The sequence below is a fragment of the Ambystoma mexicanum genome, chromosome 8 (assembly GCF_040938575.1).
Source record: "Ambystoma mexicanum isolate Mex_15411 chromosome 8, UKY_AmexF1_1, whole genome shotgun sequence".
NCBI classification, from domain to species: domain Eukaryota; kingdom Metazoa; phylum Chordata; class Amphibia; order Caudata; family Ambystomatidae; genus Ambystoma; species Ambystoma mexicanum.
Window position 1 is genome coordinate 172,254,513 of NC_090929.1, and position 23,900 is coordinate 172,278,412.

Sequence of the window (23,900 nt, forward strand, 5' to 3'; positions counted from 1 at the left end):
CAGAGTCCCAGTGCGGCTCTCTGTTGGTTCATTTGCTCCTCATACGTCACGTACCTCGGCAAGTACTTTACTGGCAACTCGCAATGAGGGGCAGGGGTGCAGGTCATATCTGGGACCTCCTCCACAGTTGCATGGGGCTTCAGGCACCTTTCAGATGCTAATTGATAAACTATGAAAACCTTCTTCAACTTCTAAAGAGCATATCTGGATGATATTGTTATACATAGTGTGAGGGTGTGGAAGGAGGATACTGACACACAGGAGGCATGATTTTTGGAGGAGGAACTGACAACACTGTTAGTCCCTCTTCCATCTTTAAACTACTTGTGCCTGGACAACTAGACCATTCACTCTGGGTTTCTGAGAGTTTGGTTAGGACTCTGTGTATCTTCTTCATCACAGTACTTTGAGAGGATCGCACAGTGGAGTCAGCCCTACTCTTCCTCGTCCCAGTAGTACTATTACTGCTATGAGAGAGATACATAGAGGAACTTATAGAATATGGGAAGGCAAAGAAGAGGAAAGAAAGGTGGGTGAATGTGTGTTGTACCACGTTGGCTCCTGATGTCCTACCCATTTCCTGAAGGGGGAATCCCTCCCCATGAGATCCACCCACTGAGTACCACACCCAGGGGGATTGTTGTGTAGTGGCCTCACCTCCAAGCATTGATGGTCTAAAGAAAATCTTGTGCAGTGAACCAGTCCTCAAAATGCCCGATTTCATTTAAGACTTTTTATAAGAAACTGATGCTTCTAAAGTGGGTTTAAGGACTGTGCAATCACAGAAACATGACTGCGTTGAATATCCTTTACCAAGCCGGAAACTCTTGCCCAGAGAACAATCCTATGCTACAGTAAAACTGTAGGCTCTGGCCATAAAATGGGTGGTTATGCACCTGATTTACTATTTGACAGGCTGGACATTTAGATTAATCACAGACCAGTGCCCGTTAACATAGATGAGTTTGAGAACGGACAACAATCCCCGAGTAATGAGGGGGTTCTTGGATCTCCAACTATTTCACATTTCACGGTCGAACATAGGGAAAGGTCAAGAACAAGGGAATGTTGATTTCTTGAGCCGGTTCCCTAACAGTAAAGGAGAAGCCATCAAAATAAGCGGAAGGGTATGTGATGAATGTATGGAATTCGTCCCTTCTCCCCAATGGGGATCACCCCTCCCGTATTGGGAGGTGAGCCCGCTTCGCAACACCCTCCCTAGTGGTGTAGGAAAGTCGGACATCACTGGTAGAGACTCCCCGTTTGGGACCAAGGACTCCTGTTCCTGTGAGGAACTCCCTGGTGGCATTCAAGTGATGGCTTAAATGGACTTGCATAATACATCAGAATATTGTCAGTTTCCTGAAAATTAAACTATAGTATCAACAACCAGAAACTGGGGATGTCCCTTTAAATCTAAATCCAAATCTCCAATGGACACTGCCAGGGAGACTCAAAAGGGATGAGATGCCAAAGAACCAGCGAGAAAGTGCAAAGAGCCGAGAGAGGGCAGAGAGCTGAGAAAGGGCGGGAAGCAGAGAGAGACAGCGAGAAACCAAAGGAACCAGGGGAAGCCCCTTATATCTAGCGTAGCAGAAAGAGACGGGGCTGTCGCAGAATGCAGAGCCCGCGTAAGCATGAGCAGCTCCAACACGGAGTGAGAAACGCTGGAGGACCGACATGTGAGAGTGGAGGAAATCCAAGGAAGGAGGAACAGAGAGTTTGGAAGTGGCGTGACCACAAAACAGTCATGGTCGGCCGCCCACCCGGTACAATGACGCTGATACCACCAGAAGGAGGAACCACCTCATGATCCGAGTCACGACACCAGTTATCTCCTGAAAGCAAGAACGAAACACAGATGAGAGAGACGCTGCAGAAAGTAAGCTGCAGGCTCCTGAAAAATGCAAAAGAGAGTCAAACGTCCTATAGGTACCAGCGAGGTTACCCATGAACACAAAAGGTAATATGGGGAGCGGGAAAACCAGAGAAACAAGAGGGACTTATTATAAGCTAATCGAAACTCATCCCAGTAGTATTGCTAAAAGAGGTGGAAATAATTTGATGAACCAAAACTGTGTTAATGAGATCAGAAGAAATACGATTAGCACTAAGTGTGAAAGGAATAGTATTGGAAATTTGCTAACCTGTGAAAAGGGGAAACGTCAACACAAATTCCGAAGATGAGGAGAATATAACAGAGAAAGACACTTTGTTAGCGCAGACCCGTGAGCTGAGAAGGTTAAGACTCATACATGGAACAGCAGTCTGGGAAGAGGCGAAGTGTAATGGGAAATCGAGCCATCAACAGATCAGAGCGGAGAACAACATACCAGAGGCCTCGAGCCCTACTAGAGAGATAGAAAGAGCCTGAAGAGAACTAACACAATCTGTAAGAAAGAGGACAGGGAGGCGACCAATCTGCTCGAAGAACTGCAGAATGTAATGCAAATGGCAGCAAAAGACTATTTACGCTTGGTCTCTTCAGTGGAACAAAAGAGCCGAGAAAATAATAAAACACAGCAACCAGGAGAAGGAAGGTCCTGGTCTTAGTTAGTTATACTAGTGGTAGGGTCAGATAGGTTACCTTTGGACAAAGGGCGGACTTGTTTTGGACATTCACACTGACTTACGAGCACCGTAGCTAGTAAAATAGGCAGGGACCATCCTGTAGTTATAGGGAAAGATAGGCCGTATTTTAGTTTAAATAAACAACAGCAAAAATGTATTTGCAGTGTCTGGGTCCTTCTTCTGATTCTCCACAGTAGGTAATGGGCTTTGAAGGGACTGTGGGTTATGGCATGTGAAGGGTCACTGAACCCTAATTCTCCCATTTAGAGCTCCCCTTATCTATCCCAGCTCCTCAGCTACCCCGCCATCCTTATTTGTCATCCTCATGGTGTGTCCTCTATGTACAGTGCTCCGTTGCTTCCCTGCTAAGTTTGCGCTTTATAAATCCCACACTTATAAACATACAACGTCCCTGAGCAGGAACTGGGAAGCAACCATCCGCGAGCCACCCTTCTTTCCGGAAGATGGGCGTGCAGAGGATTTTCTGGGCCTTGTGTTTGAGAGTAGGCTTTGTTATGCATGTGCGACACTCCTTGTTGGTTATGCTATTCTGCTGTGTCAATTCGTTTATTCGTCCTTCCAAAAGTTGATCCTGTCTTGACTGTCAGGCCATTAAGACCGCTCTCTGTTCCAGTTTCATATTTAGCCTTTTAATCTTAATTTTAGAAAAAAATAATTTGTTGCATGCTATAATGGACGCTCAGAGGCGTAGCCAGGATTGTCTAACTAGTGGGGCCTAAAGCTTATGTAGTTGGGCACACCGCAGTGACATTAACATCTGTAAATTCCCACACAGTGCTGCTGTGTAGGTAATGTTGGTAATGTTTATTTGTAAAGCGCCTATACACAAGGCAAGTGTTTCAAAGCGCATTTACACACTTTGGGTGGGCCTTGCATGCTCAGGCCCTACCCTATCTACACCCCTGTGGACGCTGGTCCTTTATTTGTACCACTGCACCTAAAATACATGTTTTCATATTTAAATATTTATTTAGCCCCTTGTTTATTAGGAGGTGTTTAATTTTTCCCTTAAAATGTAAAAAAATCTGCTGGCATTTGCCACATTGTGAAATTCCACTTAGTGGTGCCTACTCTGGGCAGAGTTGGGAATTCAGTTAAAGGGTTTAATGGCGTATGCAATGGAGGGTGGGAAGAATATTACATTAGCAGAAAAGGACTCCTCATCGATTTGAAGGGCGCTTGCGGATGTATTAGGGCAAGGGCGCCGTCTAACATTGTTCTGCGCTGTGACAGGTTTTTACAGGTTTTGAAGTCAGACATTTTGAATTGGAAGTCTGAGGGCCAGCTTCCCAGCGTTTGTTCTGGCACATGTACCCTGCACATTTCTTAAAGTGGCTCAAGGAAATAAAGCACTTCATCTGAGAAGGTTTTACTTGCGCCACTTCTTCAGGATCTGCCCTGCGGCTTTAGAAGCTCAGGTTGAGGAAATCAAAAGAAAGTGGATTCATCATTATCCTTTGAGATTTACAGGGTGTTGTGGTTTTTTTCTTTCACCCCTTTTTTAGGGATTGAAACGAAGATTTGATGGGCCTGGGCCGGAGCTCGAAGCAGCTCCTGTTTACTAGTCATCACCCAGTTAACTGGGGCTACCTGTAGTAAACCAGACCCTACCACACAGCATGCATGACACACAGCATGCATGCCACACATCATGCCAGCTATAACTGTGTGCATTATATATGACCCATTATGTTTTAAATGCTTCGAGATGCGTCCTAACGCTCCTTAATACACATTTCCACGCACGCAATTGCTGTCACACGGGTATGTTTGTACGCCACCAGTTGACCATGGCAGTCCTTTGTACATCCTGGTAGCTATTGGCGCCCCACTTACCAGGTTCTTCTAGGCTACAAGCAGGAGCAAATTAGCTCCCAGAACTTTCGAACCCTGCTAGATGCACAGCAAAGTGTTGGGTTCTTTCAGTACCAGCAGCCACAAGCCAAGTGATACATTGCGAAGATCAAATAACTCCCTTACAAACAAGCTCACTGTGATTCTGCCCCCTCCTTAAAGTGATCTATGTTTTGCTTCTGCAGGAGAAGAATGGGGACAGCCACCACTTGGGAGATGTCAAGATGGCAGGGAAAGACTTCATGTCAATACCTCTACGAGGCAGAAAATACAAAGATGGGCAGGTGGATTTTGACAGAAAGCCACGGGAGACCGGATCCTCTGCCCTGGATGCCAACGACGTCCGGGTTCAAGTGACACACTCGGTAGGAATATTCTTGCAATTTACCAATGCTTTTCCAGAGCTGTGCAGATCATACTTCTCCCTTCTCTAGTAGTTCATTTTTTTTTTAATAACAGAAAAATCACGAATGTCTTCATCTCCACCTGCCATTGCAGGCTTGGAATGTGTGACTTTTATCACAACATTGAACGTTATTAGATGATGGGTTACATTCAACATAAAGAACATTGTTGTTGTGCACAGAACACACAAATAACACAAAATATGCATCTTCCCATAAGTAAAGAACATTGAAGCACATTGCAGTAACTGGTGCAGCTGAACAACTGATTCAGGAAGCAAGAGTGGAATCACACACTCATTGTGATCAGTATATTTGTATTTATTGTGTTATGCTTGAGCTGTACACGTTGGTTTAATCTGGCGGAATGTGGTGATGCTGGTTCATGACTGGGTGGGAATGGGTCATGGTGAAAAGGTGGAAAGAGGTTCAGTCGGTGTTCCGAGTGCCGCCAATTTCCTCCAGTTGTGTTATCCAAAGTTTCTACTGGAATACGAAAGACACCAGGGAAAACGATACGCTGTATTTATTCAGGGTCACACACAAAAACACTCTAGAAAATATGTTAACATGAGCTCTAGCCTCTAGATTTGGTAACTTTGTTTTCATTTTCACTTTGTAAGCTGTATTTCCATTCCCAGTATGGTGTCATTTGATGCGAGTCCTCGAAAAACATGGCGTTTTTATGCTGTGTTTTTATGGTATGAGATATTTTGACCGGTATGTGTATTTTTCAATATGATTTTTTCCCCGTGAAAGTTCCTTTTTGTCCCAAGTGCTGTCAGTCCATATTGTTTACATAGGGAGAAAGGACAATACTAGCGAGTTCCAGAGGGTGGGAGCCAGCTTGCAGGAACCAAGGAAGAATACACCTTCTCAGCAAAAAACAAAAGCCAATTGCTGCTTCGTGGGGACAAATGGAAATTGAAAACGGGTAGGGCTGTTTTTAGGGACATCAATTGGAAATGTGATCAAAATATTCTGGTGTTCTGGATATTTGGTTAGAAACCAAGATAAAATCAAAGATGGTCGAACATGAAATTCGACAGAATGTCACAATTCTAAATAAATGTGATGTAAACATCTGGCAATACCTCCCTTGGCGTTAGAACCTCAGCAGTACTTGGTACACTTTCCCTGTCTGGCTAATTGTGTACCATTCATGACATTCTGGCTAAATTAGCATAAAACCAGGAAATGGTAGATAGTTTGATGCATTTTAGAAGTGTCTTCTTCATGGTGAGACAAAGGGTTTTTGGCTCAAACGTGTGGGGGTCAAGGAAATGTCCTTATGTTTAACAGTACGGGAATTTTAGAAGGTTACACAGAATAAAGTATTTGCCAACAGTGTGTCATTAGAACGGAGGGACATGCTGTGCACTGCCCATATCACTCATGGTGGGAGTGCTGACATCTGAGCACACTTTCTGGAACATCAGATGATTCGCATCGTGCATCAGAAGAATTGTTTAAAGGATGGATATAACATTAAAATAAAATATCTATGCTAGATGTACCCAGCGTATCATATTCTGATCTAGCACTCTTTCTCTCTCTCTGCGCTCTTACCCTCTGTCGCTCACTCTCTTGCTCTCTGTATCCCTCTATCTCACTCTATAGCTCTCTCTTTCTCTGTCTCCCTATACATCTTTCGTTCTCTCTCTTTCTCTCCATGCTCTTACCCTCTGTCGCTCACTCTCTTGCTCTCTGTATCTCTCTATCTCACTATATAGCTCTCTCTTTCTCTGTCTCCCTATACATCTTTCGTTCTCTCTCTTTCTCTCCATGCTCTTACCCCCTGTCACTCACTCTCTTGCTCTCTTTATCTCTCTACCTCGCTCTTTAGGTCTGTATCTCCCTGTCTCTCTCTTTCCTTTTCTGCAAGAGGGCAATGTTGTACTCTGGATACCCCTGGCCGGCCCATAGAGGATGGTACTTAGGCAATCTTCATTTTGTCTCATTTGCTGGTAAGGTTTCCTTCATGGATACCTCACTGTCCATGGTTTTCTTTGAACCGGTACTTCAATAGGTGTTGCTCTTCTGACAGGTACTGGGCAGAGCCCTACTGCAGCTCTCTGCTGATTTATCTGCTCATCGTACGTCACATATTTTGGTGAGAACGTTTCTGGTACTTCAAAATGGGCGACTGGCGTGCAGGCTTTATTTGGGACCTCCTCTACAATGTTGTCATGTGTGCTTCTACTAGTGACACCTCAGCTGCTCCTAACAGCAGCGTGATGAAATAAAAAACAGATCTATTGAAGGAAGCTGGAAGAGGGTGCTGTGTTTATGGTTAAAAGTAGAATGAGTGTGGCAGTGACAGAGGCATCCCCCGAGGTGGGGAACTGCCTGGTGTTTGGAGACATACATTGTCATTATTTATGTCCTGTAGGAATGTCAACATCACACTGAGTGCATTGTCCATAAAGCAGAGGTAAGGGGATGAAGTTAGGCTCTGTGGAGGGTGCTTGTATTATGGCAGACCTTGCAAGGGGCCAGAGGTCCAGCTTTCAGGGTCTACAGCTGTGTTAGAAATGTTTCATTTTGGATCATTATTAATGTGTGTGTGTGTGTACTGTGACAAATGTACTGGTTCAGCAAAAATACTAACAAGTGGTCGGGCTGCAAAATTCATCATTGCCTTAGTGCTTGCAGAACAAACAGATCCTTGGTTTTAATCTTAGCGCAACCCCCTCCAAGAAGAAAGGACATTTTAAGAGACAGAATGGTGTGCATGGAGTGTCAGAATGTAACTAAAAAAGGGAATTATTTAATTGTACTTATGGTAAACTGGGTTTTATTATTTTACAATGTTCATTTCTAATGATCACTTTCACTATGTAGTGTCGTATTAAGAATGTTACGCTTCTCTTGCTGAGCAGAGCAGAGTATCAAAACCTAGAATACCCATACAAATTATTTTCTGATAGAAGATTAATACTCCAAGATGGACACTGATACTTTCCTATTTTACTCTTTCGAAATTGCCCTATTTGAAAAGTGAAGGGCGTAAATCTCACCAGTGAGTTTTCCTGGTTGCTTTGCATAACATCAAAGAGTATTTTGAGAATATAAGAATGATGACTGATCTTATATTTGACAAATATGTCCGTGATAAAAGGGTTGCATGCTTGAATTATTAAAGACCTAATGCACACTGGGCTTTGTGCTCATTTAGTTTTTCACAATACTCTTTCTCACAGTAAATTAAATAACCACAAAGCCTATGTTCTCATTCAAACATACTCTGGATGATTTGGATGTGATGATACAATTTCTGAAGCATCTGTGGGCTCCATTCGAGTTTTGTATGGCAATGCCTGGGCTTGACTTCTTGTTGAATTTTAGAAGGGCAAGGGGGGCTCAGAGGGGGAAGCCGGTGTCTGCGTCTACCCTATGGGATGAATCCTGCAGAGTGAACTTGCTTCCCCGGCAAGGATCTCCTCCCAGGTGGCCAGGGATGACAGCCGTTACCTGATCCTGACGGTGGGGGTGGTACTATGAGGGAGGATTATGTGGGAGGAGACTGCTGTCGGAGGAAGGCGGTGGCCCCATCAGGAGAGACGCAGTATTCTTCCCTTCCTAGAGCAAAAAACCTCATATGCCCAAATTCTTGATGGCTTGTTGTCGCTACAAGTCCCTCCCCTAGTAAAAAACAGAAACCCCTTCCTGCAAATCACTCTATACAAAATACCATTCATACCTCACACATACAGAATACACACCTAACATCTCCTGTTTTTAATGTTTTTCTAAAAGAAATTCTGAACAACATCACTTTAGAAATCCTAGAAATTCTATGGACTTCAACTCGCATAAAGCCTCAAGTACTGAAACGGGGAAGATGAAAGAGTTGATGCAGATTGAAAGAAACAGAAAGTTGAATATGCCAGTTGTTTTTGTGAATCACGAGTGCATAGGACATTTAAAGATGGTATCCACACTCAAGAGCCAGGCAGAGCCAGAGAAGCAAGTAATACGGAAAGGACCATGTTGGCGGAGATCGAGAATAGAGGCACTTCCAGACAGCAGGTTGCGACTATGAGAGCAGCTTACCGGTGTGGGGCGAGGCCAGAAGAGACGCTGCGGGCACTGTTGGAGGACCATCGGAGTACCGGGAGCAGTAGCAGAGCTACCAGAGATACGGTTGTGCGGAGAAGCAGCAGTCTTCCTTCCTGGTCACGGATAGAAGCCGGTGGGGAACCGCAGAGCTGCTTGGAATGCTGAAGGAAGGTCTGCAGTGTGAAGGAGGTCGTCCCAGAGAGGAAGCTTCATTGCAGTGACATGCCACAGGCCAGGAATGCTGCAAGATACCAGTGAGTCTACCCAGAGCCATTGGGGACCCCAGGGCGTACCGACAGGCATGTAAGCAAATAAATGCTATAAGAATATTTGAATACCAACCAAATAAAGCACAAAGACAGAACTTAAAGTCCCCATGTATGGGATTTCAATGTAGTGAACGTTGGAACAAGTAATACCTCAAGCAACTAAAGTAGAAGCCCAGTAAAGTAATGCAACTGTGCTATACTAAAGGTCAGTGAAACAAAGAAGTCCTGGTGAAATGAGCACACCAGGCAGAGAATATTTAAGGGAATGTGCAAGACCCCAATGGGGCCTACCTGGCAGGAGAGTACACCAGGTATCTGAAGAGCACATAAGGGGATTCTTGGCAGGAAAGTATGCAAGGAGGTCCATTAAAGCTGTAACAAGGCATTCTAGTGTGGACGTTCATGTTTGAACAAGATCCTTTTTGTTTGAAAACTTAGTCCAAAAGGAACCCAGAAAGAGCTAAATGTTCTGGGACATTATTTTTGCATAAGAACTTTGGGAACTGAGTATAAAGAAACAAAGTAATTGTTGTTTGAGTATAAAGAAACAAAGTAATTGTTGTTTGAAAGAGACACTTTTTGCATCCTCAAGGAACTGGTATTTGAAAGAGACACATTTTGTAATCCTACCTAAATATCCAGGAGAAAGGAATCACACTTCTCCTTGGAAAATTCAGTTTTTGTTGAATGCATCTTATTGCTTTAATTATGAACACGTTTTGCCAAACATAACATAACATTTCCTTGCACCCTTAGTTGTTTATTTCTTGTGTGAGGGTCAGATTAGTATGTTTTGGACACAAGGACAGTTTATAGGTTTGACAACTTGGCACAGACTTATCTTTACTTCCTCTCCTCTATCTCCATCTCTACCTGTGGTGTTCCTCAGGGGTCCAACCTCCCTCCCTGGCTGTTCAACCAATACCTGGAAGTTCTTGCCCACCACATTGCCGCGCTCTGCCCCAACTTCCAGTGCTATGCGGATGGCACTCAGCTCATTTTCAGGTTACCCCCAGCCACCTCTTCTCCCTCTTCCTGCTCCCATCTGTGAGGCTAAAAACCTCGGTGTCATCTTCGACTCCGCACTCTCCTTCTCGCCTCACATCTCTAAGAAGTCACACTAGCAGCTGCACCTCCTCAGAGGTATTCTTCCTTTCCTCTCCTTCCCCCAGAAGCTCACTGTCTCCAGAGCTCTGGTTCTCTCTAGGCTAGACTACTGAAACAGCCCCTTTCTGAATCTGCTTGCCTTTACTCTCCGCCCTCTGCAACTCATCCAGAACAGGACTGCAAGGCTTGTCCTTGGCCTCAAGCCCAGGGGTTGTATCTCTCCAGGACTAAAATCTCTGCACTGGCTCCCAGTGGCTGTGAGGATTAAGTTCAAAACCCTCTGCATTGTCCACAAGGCCTTCTGGGGCCTCAATACCTTCAACTCTCTTCCTAAATATCTTCCTTCTCGAGCTCTTCGCTCACCCACCTCCAACTCCCCCAGGGTCAGTCGCTTCTCCAAGCAACAAGTTGGTGGTAGATCTCTTTCTTCGGCTGGGGCTCCCTCTGGAACAACCTCCCTGCCTGCCTGAAACTTGAGGAGAATCATCTCCGGTTCCGGAAGCACCTCAAAACCTTTCTCTTTGCTTCTGCTTTTTCTCCTCCTCTCCCCTACTGACTTCCTAGCTGAAACCTAATCTGCACTGGTTACTTGGCTGCCCTCTGATCTCGGGCCCAGGTCCCCCTCCCTGCCAGTCACACCCCTGCACCGTCTTCCTGGTAACCCCTGCACTTGGGACTGTCTCTGTATCCCTACATTCCCACTACCTGCACTTGCCACCTGCTGGCCATACTTTTACTTATTGTTATTTATTATCCCATGTACTGCACTGTCCCCTCCCCCTTACCCCCGCAATCAACCCCATCCCCCTCCCTATGCACTTGCGAAATCTGAATGTCACCTGGCCTAGTAGGATTGTTGTCTGTCTTCCCTCTGTTCCCCCTCCCTTGCCTTGTCACGCCTTGAAACACTTGTGTATAGGCGCGTTATAAATGCCATATCATATCATAGTTTCCTAGGTAGGGAAACTCACTTCAGGATAAGGACAGAGAGGCCTTCATCCAACCCTTTTTGTTTTAATAAAGATGTCTGATAATGAAAATAGTACAACTTTGTGTCCACCTCTCATCTCTTACCCCTCGCGCCTATCTCTTCAATGTGCTGTATTACCAGCTTGTACAACTCTTCCACACAGTGGTGAATCTTTCAACAGCTGATTCCTCCTGCTAAACTTGAACTTGTAAATTCAGAATACTTCGATATTACTGCATAAGTACATTGACCTAGTCAGCTAAAATAGCAGTCTTTGGTTTGGCTGTGTCTGACTACCACTATGAACCTGATTCACTATGCATTGTCCACAATCCCTTCTGGGGCCTGGGTCCTCAATACCCCCAACTCTCTCTTCGTAAATACCTTCCTACTTGAGCTCTTCGCTCATCCACCTCCAACTCCCTCAAGGTCAGTCGCTTCTCCAAACAACAAGTTGGTGGTAGATCTCTTTTTTTCGGCTGGGGCCTCCCTCTGGAACAGCCTCCCTGCCTCTCTGAAACTTGAGGAGAACCATCTCCGGTTCCGGAAGCACCTCAAGACCTTCCTCTTTGCTTCCACCTTCTCTCTTCCTCTCCCCTGCTGATTTCCTGTCTGATACTGCACTGGTCACCTGGCTACACTCTGATTTCGGGCCCAGGTCCCTGCCTGCCCAGTTGCACACCTGCACTGCCTCCCAGCAATCCTTGCACTTGGGTCTATATCTGTAACCCTGCAGTCCCCCTACCTGCACTTTTGGACACCTGCTGTCTGCACTTACCCTTGCACCTGCCACCTGCTGCCGCACTTCTTGTTTTTTTTTATCCCATGTACAGCACTGCCTCCTCCCCTTTCACCTGACACTTTCCCCTCCGCCCTCCCCTGCGCAATCTCAATGTCACTTGGCCTAGTAAGATCGTTGTCTCTGTCCTCCCTCTTTTCCCCCTTCCTTGCCTCGCCACGCCTTGAAACAGTTGTGTATAGGCGTGTTACAAATGCCATATCATATCATTCCTAAAACATTTGGCAGGTGAATGTCAAAAGTAACCTGGAAAAAATATATATACATTAACTATTAACTATGTAAAACGTATGTGCTAATCACAAAACACAGCAGATGTGTAATATGCACATATATGTGTAAAGAAAAGTATGTGAACTGTACACAGCATTTGCGTAATTTACACAGGTGTAAACTCAGACTGGATAGGCGTAAATGGTCTTCTCCAGGCAGCGGCGGATTGTTTGGCCATTAAACAGAGCGGAAGTTCTCCCTGCTGGCATGCAGCATTTGGTATTCACAATCCTCGTCAGGGATTGTAGTCCACTTTATGTTGCAATTAACTGCAGCAAATCATCTGTAATTTCACATCAATGCAGCTTAATCCGTAACTGTGTTTAGCACATTGGGAGCAGAAACGCTGCCCCAGGAGCGGATTAACTGTATCTAAAAGCAATTACTTGATATAGAAAACATATGCTTAGCATGATAGGAGCAGGAATAGAGACTCACTGAGTCATACAGATCCATAAGAGGGAACCATAGGGAAAGAGACCAATTGAGACTAAAAGCAGACTGACCAAAAACAGTGATGAGGAGAAGGCGCAAGTGAGGAGAGGAGAGAAGGATAAAGAGCGGGGGCGACGAAAGAAAAAATAAGACAGTTGGTGAGAATTAGAGAGGAACTTTTAAGGAAAGAAAAGATATTCGCCTTTCATAATGAGATAATGACATCTCACTTCTGGGGCAGTATGTGGGGCATTCTGCTTTCAGCAGTGCCATCCTTTGTGGTGGACGCCAGTGCTGGCTCCCTCTTGCAATCAGACACTTCGCTCAAGGACCAGGTGAGAGAGCAGCAGAGACCAAAACCCTTCTTTTCATTAGCAGACTGAGATCCTCCAAGAACATGGTGACTGGCAGAGGGGGGCAGTTACCAGCCCTAGGACAAACGAACAGACTGCCGACATGTTCTGTTAATAAGTATTTATAAAGTGGTAAACGCAGGCAGTACTGGAACATAGTCCCAGAAAGAAAATACTCTGAAAAAAGAAATATTTTAAGATGCTTTTTTAAAAATCCACAAATTAAGAAGTGACCTGGTAGTTTCCGGTAGAGTACTTCATACTAGTTCACTCTGGACTGATAATGTCTTTCCCTCGGCGGATTTTGTATGAAATATTGGAGGGATAGCCAAAATTAAAGTTGAGGATCATAGATTTCGAATTAGTTTACTGAAATACATTTGAGAGCAGATATATTGTGGTGCAGTATTATGGAGGCATTTAAAGACCCAGAATGTAATACTGGTCCCAATGGGCAACCACAGCAAGTGGTCAATAATGGCTTTCACATGCTCTCTAGGTGAAGACCTGGTGACTGTTTTTGCTACACAGTTTTCCAGCTGGGCTCCAACAAGCGCTATTGCGGGGTGCCCAGTTGATTGTCCAATGAATGAGGGCGTATTTGGTGAAAAGGGTTGATATAATAACTGGAGCTGCTAATCACTGTGTTGACGTGGGAACCAACATCCAAAGGGTCTTAGCTTTGGGGGCCATTGGCAGTGGATGGGAATCAATTGGCAAAGGGAAGTGCAACATTTGCTGAGATCTTTTTTTGTTTGTGGGCAAGTAATTTTACCCACTCAGTTTTTTAGGTGTTTAAACTCATCCACTTCCCGGATATCCAACTTTTGGTGCAAGCAAATATGGTATCAAAGAGTGAATTTTTATCGCAGCTTCTGCTAACCAGTAGCTTAAAAAAGAATTCTGAGTAATTGGTGCACCAATGAAAACCCATGTTCAAAGATTGCAACAGGTCATGGAATGGTTTCAGGTAGATATTAAATAATAATGGAGACAGGGCAGAACTCTGAGGATTTTTCAATTATTATTTCTTAAGTCGAAGCAAAGGTGAAGCTGGCGTAGACAGTATGAGACATTCTGTTAGATAAGAAAGAAGCAAACCATCAAATGGCTTCATCCAACACCCTTGGAATGGACCAGACTCTTTGTGGGATTAAATCATGGTCAAGGGTGACAGAGGCTGGGGTTTGTGACAAATCTAAGTATGTCTTCCCTTCTCCCCTGGTGAGAGACATTTCCAATGGGGCTAGGGTGGTTCGGCCACAGAACAATAATCCCCCCAGGGATGGTGCACCGTGGGAGGATTGCATGGGAGAGGAAGCCCCTTATGAGATTAGGGACAACCCTTCCCAGAGAATGTGGTATAATAACCTGACCCTAGACCCCCTTTCTACAGCCCTAAGAACAACCACTTCCCTAATAGGCTCATAAGTTTTTGACCCCTAGAAAGTACTGGAACGAGGAAGAATAGGAGTTACTTAAGTGAAGAACCCGTTTCTCAGTTCTGTGATAAAGAAGAACCCTGATGACTCACAAGGAAGTCATAGGATCGGTACAGTGATGAGGGTGGAGTGTGGAGGCATGGGAATTACCTTTAAGAACCACTTTGAGCTGTCAAGTGTTTTCTCAAATCATATTGGCCAGAGCCATTATAAAAGGGAAGAGAGACTCAGGAAGTGAAAGTCCTCTCTGGAGGAGCAAGGAGCAGGAGAGATGTGCAGAAGAGGGCGTGAACCAGTGGGACTACCAGAGAGGGGTGGACCCCTTGGGCACCAGCAGTCTGAGGGGAACTAAGGGGAGCTGGAGACTCATTGGAGGGACCAAGAGACCCCTTCTCCTGAGAGGAATTCCCAGCAACGTTGTAGTACTGCCTGCAAGAGAAATGAAAGTTAAAGCTCAAGCCAAATCTCAGGAGAGAAGAGAAAGAGAGAGAGAGAGACGTCTCCCGAAGAGGAATAGTGGGAACCATACAGGGAAGCAGCTGGCATGAGCCATATGACCCAGTGAAGTGCAGAAGGGACCGACCATGCAGAGGGGGGGGAGGCATCAGTCTGCAGAGCTGCTGTAGACCCAGCTGGATGTCCAAACGCTACCAGAGCATCCAGAAGGGATACAGTGGCCCAGGAACCGCTGTTACCTCCAAGAAGGAAGAGAACAGGTACACGGGCTGCCCAGGGGCTGTGAGGTCTGAGAAAGCAATGGGGTGAGGTCAGAAATCAAAAGGGGAGAGTCTGGCACCATGAAGCAAATGAGAGACAGTTGCATACTTGTAAGGAGAGTGAACCAAGCAGATACAATGCAAAAGGTGCGTGCTTGGGACCAGGACCCAAGAGTAACAGGGTCTGGGACCCTGAAGAAAGAGAGGGTCTGAGACCCTGAGGTAAAAGAGAGACAGTTGAATGTTTGGCAGGAGAGTGAACCAAGCCGATGCAGTCTGGGACCCACAGCCATATGAGAAGCCAAAGTTTAAAGCAAAGAGGGTGTAGAACCCTGTAAGAGGAAAAGACAGCCCAAGAAAGATCACTTGCTTGGCAGGTGTAAGGGAGGCATGCTATCACAAGTGAAGGCAGACACAAAAGATGCAATGTTCAAGGCTGTTAATTGAACACAAGGGTTGGATAAACTCCTATCTGGCCCTAACTCTAAGGATGGGAGCACGCTCTACCTTCAAATAATAAATAAAACCAGTCCTAGTAGTGTCCGTCAAAATAAGATGGCCTATACTAAAGAAACCTATTGCTTGCCCTTATACTACTAAAACAAATGAGTGCAAGGGATAATGCAAATGTAAAGGAAAACAGTGTTCTAACATAAGGACTGAGTCACCTCTCCTTCTCATGTTAGACAGCACGGAATAAGGCAGTCCCCGTAGACAGGATGACACGCTCTGGCTTAGGTTCTCAAAACAAAGGCCGTTCAAAACGTGGATCGAGGCCCGCTTGGCACTTATTCCAGCTTCCAAAATGTTTTCACTGTTCAACAAAAGTTCACGCGGTGTCCCTCGGCCGGGCTCTAACCTGTCAAAGCAAAAGTTCACCTAAGTCTCCCTCTGTCGGGCTCAGACCTTTCAATCACAATTCTTGCAGGGGTTCCCTGCCCCAAGTTTAATTCACATTCTTTAGCAGTTCCCTTCCTCTAACTTATCACAGTTTTGGTCTCCCTCAGTCAGGCTCGGACCTTTTCCTGATGTCAAGGACTTTCGAATGTGCGAGGCTGTTACGACAGACCTCCGCAGGACCACTTCGACTTTCCCTTCGCTCACACTCTTGTGTTATTTGCCCCAGTTCTCTTGGTCTGGGTAGTTCAATATCATAAGCACAAAAGTTCAACATTGACTTTTTCACTCCCCCTTTTGCCGGGGTTAATCTTGATCATTACGCTTTTTTTGAGTTCATTCACTTCATCGCTTTATAGCCAAAACCTTTCAGCTTTTGTAGAGTCTTTCGAGTGAGCCATTTCCTTTCGCCGGACCACTCCGCTACTCCGTATCACTGGCTTTTCTCTGTCGCTGTTTCCTAGAACTACAAGTACTGCAACGCAACAGTCATTTGCCACAGTTATCCCTTGAAATATCACAAACCGGGCTCTCTCCTCTTGCTCACGAGAACTCACCGGTTGTCTTCACCTTCTTTCTCATCAGTCAGTCCTGGGCTGAGCAAGATCTGTGGTTTGCCCTCTGCTCTGTGGCGCCCCGTGGCTTTCCTGAATTCCATTCGCAGCAATTCAGAAAGGACTGTCCTTTCTCGTGCCCAGCCTTGCTCTCTTGACTTCTCTGGGGTTTCTCTCAGTAGTGCATGGACCCCTCTTGATTTACAAAAACGAATGCCTTTGGACTTCATGTATCAGAATGCAACAGTCTGAGTATTGCTCATATTTCGCCATTTTCCCCAAAAGGCATCCAGGCAGTTTTGGGAGCTGTAGGGTGTTAAAGAGGATATTCTTCTGAGGGCAGGGTCTCCCCACTTGCCCCTCAGAGACCTAGGCTTGATTGTCTGGCCCAGTGGAGGAGCTCTGGCTTCAGCACTTACAGGCAGCCCCAGTTGCCCTTGGTTTGTCTCCCTGGAGTCAGAGCTCCCTCGTCATACTGCCCCCTTCCCTGTACTCACACGCGCAGTGTTGGGGTAATGTGTTGGGGTGGTCCTTCTCCCTCCAGGTCCTCCAGGGTTCTTTGAGCTCTGGCTTTTCCTTACTGGTCTCCGTGCTTCCTCCAGCACCCCCAGGTCGCTCAGAGTGTGTCTGTATACTCTGTCTTTTATACAGTCTGGGAGGCTCAACAGGTTTCAGGTGGGAAAAATTGTTAAGGAAGGCCTGACCTTACTTGACCTCATTACCGGGACAAAATGGCGACTGCCCATAGGAATCCCTGGTGCATAGGTTCCTATGGGTAATCCTCATTGTTCCCTTTTGCTTCTTCCTTGTCCCAGTGGTTTTGGAAAAGAGCAGTGTTGGGGGAGTATGGGAGTTGTAGTGTTCACGGTTAATTATGTGAAAATTGGATGGCATGTTGTCAGGTTGGGGAGGATAGATGTATGGTAGGAGATAAATAGGGTTTTGGTTTCCCATAAGGCTCTCGCCTTCTTTCCTTTAAGGGAAAGTGCCGGGGTAGGATGCGACTTAGTTTAGAAAATCCCTTGAAGACTGAAGGGATGTTGGATAGGGGTGTGCCAAAAAGGGGGGAATACCACGTCTCTCCTGAGGGTACTCCTCCTGCAGTCCCCAAGGACCCCCTGCCCAGGGGCTCCTCCTTCGGTTGTTCATCCACAGGGTTGGGATCCAGGCATGATGGTCCTTCCCTGGCCACCTGAACAAAGGATCCCCGGGGCCTATAAGTGAGAACACCCTCAGGTTTCTCATTCAGAAGAGTGGACCAAGCCTTAAGAATTCTTGTGGGTCTGGAACCCTCACCTGCATGAGAGTTTGAGAATAAGCAGGTAAAGAACCACTGTTAATAGGAATTCTATGCTTGGTAGCAGAGCGTGCCAAGCGGTTTCCTCCAATATGACAGAATAAAAAATACTGAATGTGTGATTTGGCCGAATTTCGGCCGTTCAAAAAATCTGATGGCTGAAAAGTTCACCAAATCACGCATTCGGTGCTGCAGGCTGCGTAGGTGTCCCCCGCACTCTTGCTCACTATATTGTGAGTGGGGCAGTCCCCCGCAGCATCCCAGAAAGAAAAACAAAAAAAGGCTGCAGGGTTGTCCCCTGCGACCACTGCTCAGTATACTGTGAGCAGAGGTTGCGTGGGTGTCCCCCGAGGCTGTCCTGCAGTGCCCCCCAAAAATAAAGGCTGGGGGGACACCCCACAGCTGACCCGACAAAATAAAAGGAAAGGACCCTGCGCCGCCAGTTTCCGATCACGGAAGTGAAAGGGAACAGACGTTGCGGGGACCAGCTTGAGATGGAATGCAAGGTAAGTAGGGGGCATGGGGTGGGTGTGGGTGGGGGTGTGGATATGGGTTTGAGTAACTCGGTAATGTTCAGGGGAGAAAAGACTGAAGATTATTTCGAACAAATAATCTTTGGTCTTTTCTCCCTCGAACATTTCCGCTTTGGTAAATCAACCCCAAATCTGCCAAGCTGGTAGGATATAAGAACTATGAACTATGAAGAACTATATGAAGCTAAGAATCAGTTCCTCGTGAGTTATCCAGCAAATTCTGATAGGAAGTCGTCTAGGGGAAAGGAGCACAACCCTAGCTTTGAAATCTTGTATTTTGGAACATTATTTTGCATCACTTTTTACTACCATCGAAACTGGGCATTTTTCTGTTGATTGAAAACACAAAGAACACTTTTTACTTTGAGAAGAGATAATCCTTACACAGTTATTATTAGATTATTAGTGTTAGGTACAGCAGTAGGTTTTTGGGACACGACAGTGACAAACTTTGAACCTCCCTTTTAGCTTCAGGGAAAGATTTTTCCAACAATCTTTTTATTCATAAAAGTCTATATACAAAAACATGCCACCATTGTGTCCGAGCCTTACTTCTGCACCCTTACAGTATAAAGAGTCAGAATGGGCATTCATATTCCAGAGAAGGTGGTGATGACAGGGCGGTTTCAGTTTCACAACGGGATCTGAAGCCCAATTGTCTTTTGCAATGAAGCAGCAACACATCAACTAATAGTTGGAGTTGACAATTGGTCTATAGTTGCACTGAAAGTCAGTGTCCAAGTGGTGGCTTCTTAAGGCATTGATCCAAGCTAGTTTGCGGATGCTAGTTACACTGCTACAACGATTTGTTGATAAAATCAGAAATAAATTGCCAAATCTCAGTGATGCTGTCTTTGACAAAATTAGATGGACAGGGATTGTTCAAACAGGACGTGATATTGATCTTTTTGTCTAGATATAGAATCTCTAAACCAGTAACTGAATGGAAATCTAAAGGTGGGACAGGAGTGTTTGAGGATTTGACGGGTCTACAGTAGAGGGTGAAGCATTGATCTCTGACTGAATTCTGGTAAATTCATCATCAAAATAATTGTGAATGTTTTCAACCCATTTTAGTGTCATTGGGTTGTTTGGCGATGACACCATTTTATTCTCAAGATTTTTTTTTTGTTTGAAGAATTTGGTTGGTTGAATTATTTGCGCCCATGAATTTATCAGAAAAAAACTTTTTTTGTGTTGACAGTTGCAACTTTATAATCGCTTCTGATGAGAGGATTCTTTAGCTTCAAATTCAGGCTTTGGCTATTTATGTTGAGTCTTTCTAAATACAAGAGGTTTGGAACACAGCTTGTGGTAGACCTCAATTTACCACACAAATAAAGGGAGGTTTAGGGCTTGTCAGTGGCAAAGGCCTCATAGACAATAATGAAAAAATAGGGTCTGTGGTGGGCACAGTGTGGTGGTGGGGCAGGTGGTGTGTGTGCAGAGTATTTTTGGGGTAAATGTTGCAACCCCTCCTTTTTTACGTTTATCTTTTTAATTCCTGTAAATTGATTAACCAATTTGTCTCTTCACCAACTATTTCTAATGACAAATCAACTACGGTTAGCACTGTCTGCCCATCAAGCGTGCAAAAGATGATAGAAGATGGGTGTTTAAGTTAATTCTTTATGCACTTTAAACATTAGTCACCCTGATTAAACATATGCTTTCTTGCTGCCCGTTTCCCACTGTGCATAGCATCCACTGAACACTGCTCGTCAGACATAGACTATTCCTTAATATGCAGGCTTCTCTCGTTAATGCGCCTGGAGGATATGCCACCTCCCTTACTGCTCCCCCATTCAAAACTTCAGATCCCACTCTGTCCCCCTCCACCTCTTCTGTCCACCACCATACTTCCTCGCCATATGGTATCCTGATGCCCCCTCCCTATGCACACATGCTTCCAACCCCCTTCACCCTCAACACAGACCCCTACATCGCTGGGCCTGCCTAACAGTCTCTTTTGCAGGCAGCATGGGTGAAGTGCATATGCTGCTCGTACACGTGAACTGCCCTCACTGGCGACTCCATGCACTTATGCCACCTTTGTGTAATGAAGCCCCCCTGTCTCTAACTATATTAGTGTCTAACTGTGTCAACATGTTTCAGCCCCATTATCTCACAGTAGGGCATTCTTCAAAGACATCTAGCTGTTACAAGTGTGACATTAAGCTGTTAAGTGTGTGTATGTGGGTATATATGTGATTTATAAAGGACTGATTTAGCTGGGAAGCAATGGAGCCTACACAAAGTGGTCATGCCCAAAGGGTTACAAGTCGGCGGCAAGGGTAGCAGAGGGTCTGCGATTGTTATGGGGAGCAGGGCACATAGGGGAGAAAAACCAAACACAAGACCTCACCTTGATGCCAAATGGGATCAATTCACCATGATATTTAGCCTGAGCTGAGAAAATGACATTGGATGAAAAACTTATCATCACCTTCAATTGACCTACACCACAAGTGAGTCATGTCCTTATCATTTTTAAAATGGGAATGACGTGGGAGAAATCTGAGGTCTGCCTTGATCCCTCCACTCCGAAGGCTTCACCAAATAGCAAAATTGCATGTATAATACCTGTGACAAACAAAAGAACCATACAGAGTCAGTAAAAACTATTGTCACAGATGGCCTAAAGAATACCACTACTCCGAAAGAGGATTCAAGGGGTTTTATTTTACAGAACAAGAATGAGGCTGGCGTTTGATGATGTGTTAGGGAAATCAGAGTCTCTAAAGGCCGTCCCTCTCTCATCTACCGTGGGGTCCCACCACACTAACCCAGGCTTCTGTATCGCCTTGATGGGTAACTAGAGATTGGTAACCCCTACTGTCTAGTCTGCTGATTGGAGGGATGCCCTAAAGGCCCTGGCCCTTTCTTACTCACTCCCTCTGGTAATCTTCTGGGAATATTCTATCCTAATATCGCCTCAACAATGGGATCTGGTGCCTCTTCAAATGCTCGGTTTCACAAATCCGCTCCTCTTCATGTCCGTGCGCTCCTGTCCCTCGTGGCCTTTTTCTTTTCTTCCAATCCTACTATTTTAACCCTTTCTGCTCTCTTTTCTCTCTCTCTCCTCTACTCTATCCCTCTGATGATGATACTTAACTGCCACTCATTCTCACTCTAGCTTTCTCTCTCCATCTGTTTGTCTCCCCCTACAACTGCCCCTTCTCTGCTCATTTACCCAATTTTCGACTCTTTTTCTCGCCTTTCCCATATATCTACTCCCCTCTCCACTCTATTCTCTCCTTCCCTCTTTCTACACTCTCCATCCCTCCTTCCACTCTCTCATATACACTGCTCACTTATTCTCCTATGCTTTCTCTCTCACTCACACCTTGCATACACACACGCTTACACACAAGTACTGCTTTCTCTCACAGCAAATACCTCACATTTAACAAACTCCTCCTCAGTCTCTTCCATGCTCCACTCTCTTCCATGCTCCACTCTACTGTCCTTCCTCCGCCTGGTGTCTTGGTCACCCACTCTCCACCTAACCTCACCCAGAAATCCCAGGCTTAGTCTTTCTTTTCTTTCCTTTTTATAGTGTTCTTTCAGGGTTTCACACTCCCCTCCCACCTTCCATTGGCTGGAGTGCTCACCTGCTCCTATGGGCCAGTCCCCAGGAGCCAGGTTACACAGGCGTAATGTAATAAATGGTCCTTCAAGCCCCGCCCTTTTTCCCCTATGTGGGTTCACCAGCGCTCCATGATGGCTGATCGATGCTGGAATCGCTGGCTTCAAAGCTATGATTCTGCCGTGGTGAAGTGTCTATGTTTCCGGTGCATGGTAAGCGGGTTTTGGTAGACTCTGAGTTCCTCACTGTGTCTCTCGCTCTCTCTTTCGTGAGTCAGGTAGTTCATCTTCCGCCGCAGAGTTTTCTGGAGGTTGTAGTTATGAAAAAGAAAAGAGAGAACACTGGTCAGCATTAGGGTATCACAGGCAATTGTGTGATTGAGAGTGATACTTGTAACCGGGCACATAAAGAGGGGTAGAGACTGCCCCACTCAGCTCCCAACTGGTAAACACTGCGATAGGCCTCCTGCTCCTGGTTGAGAAGGATCTGTATCCCCTTGACATTGTTGGGTCACTGCCGCTGTGCACTACCCTCAAAGCAATCTACAGGTGGTGGGGCTGTTCAAGCCCCCAACTCATTGGCAGTTTTTCCTCATTGCTTCAGGCAGTCTCCAAAGACTTATTCAATATCGGCTGGTTTACAGCAAGAATGCTTCTAATGCAAGGGCCTGCAACCTGTGGTTTGCCAGATTGTTTCACAATGACTTCCATCAGCTCTAGTCAGCATGCTCAATGGTGAGGGATCATAGGAGTGTTATTCCAAAACCTATGCATAGCTGCAGGTTGCAGACCACTGTATGGAAGGTGCCGTGAAAAAGGGATGCCGTGCACCAACACTTATAATTCCAGCTGTGTCTTGGCATCAGTCTGACTGTGTTAATTGGTCATTAACATAGATGATGGCTCTAGTTGTTTCTCGTTGTCTGCCATGTTGGAATGGACCAACTAGATGTGAAATCATATGTCCTTGATATGTTAATAATGACGAAGCTCGTCCTCACCTCTCATACATACTGACTGTTTCCCACCAGAAACCCAAAGAATGTACCAGCTCTGTTGAAAAAGTGAAACTCAGAAATAGTTTCCATACCTGTATCCATCGGTCCACTAATAAGGATTGACAAGAGTCCCACCCTCTTTACATGGTGTGAAACCTCAGAAGAAAATGTGGGGACTTGTTGGCATGCTGTCTTCCAATGGTGTTTGGTATCAGATGGACACAATTTTTGCAGTAATTCCCCACAAAAAATTAGACAGAAAAGATCGGTTTTTTGGTTGAATTTCAGCCAGATGTGTTTACCTTTTTTTTAATAAATAGATGGGGGGGGTTGGGCAAGGGTATAAATAAAGGTAGGACGAAGAGGGGGGATTGCGGGCCCCACCCCCATATAATAATAAAAAAACAGCAACAAAAAAAAACATTTTCGGAATTTGACCCAAAATAAACTGGTTTTTGGGCCTCGTTTTTTACGTTTTTTTTACAGAAGAACCATTTTTACTATAGAAAAAATCATGCAATGCACAATGCATCTAGTCATGACCAGATCCTCGTCTAAGAATGCACATGGATCTAGTGATTGCTATCATCGTTGACTACTCAATCCGGAGGAGTCAATGTAGTGTGCTTGGATTTCCAGTGGTCCCATACCATCTTCATGGATCTTGCCAAATCATCATCCACAGCAGAATCGTGGTGGGGCTTAGTTGGGCACACATGGTGGCCTTCAGATGCCAACCTCTGCCACTCAGTCGCCG

The 23,900-nt window shown here is 45.3% G+C and overlaps 1 protein-coding gene across 5 annotated transcripts in view; it reads left to right on the forward strand.

The window, feature by feature from the left end:
• Window positions 1–23,900, forward strand: part of GPSM1 (G protein signaling modulator 1) — a 1,136,422-nt gene that overhangs the window by 778,586 nt on the left and 333,936 nt on the right. For all 5 annotated transcript variants that reach the window (XM_069609568.1, XM_069609567.1, XM_069609566.1 and 2 more), the window contains exon 11: window positions 4,632–4,811. In XM_069609568.1, coding sequence (XP_069465669.1) covers window positions 4,632–4,811 — 180 coding nt within the window. The remainder of the gene's footprint in view (window positions 1–4,631; window positions 4,812–23,900) is intronic.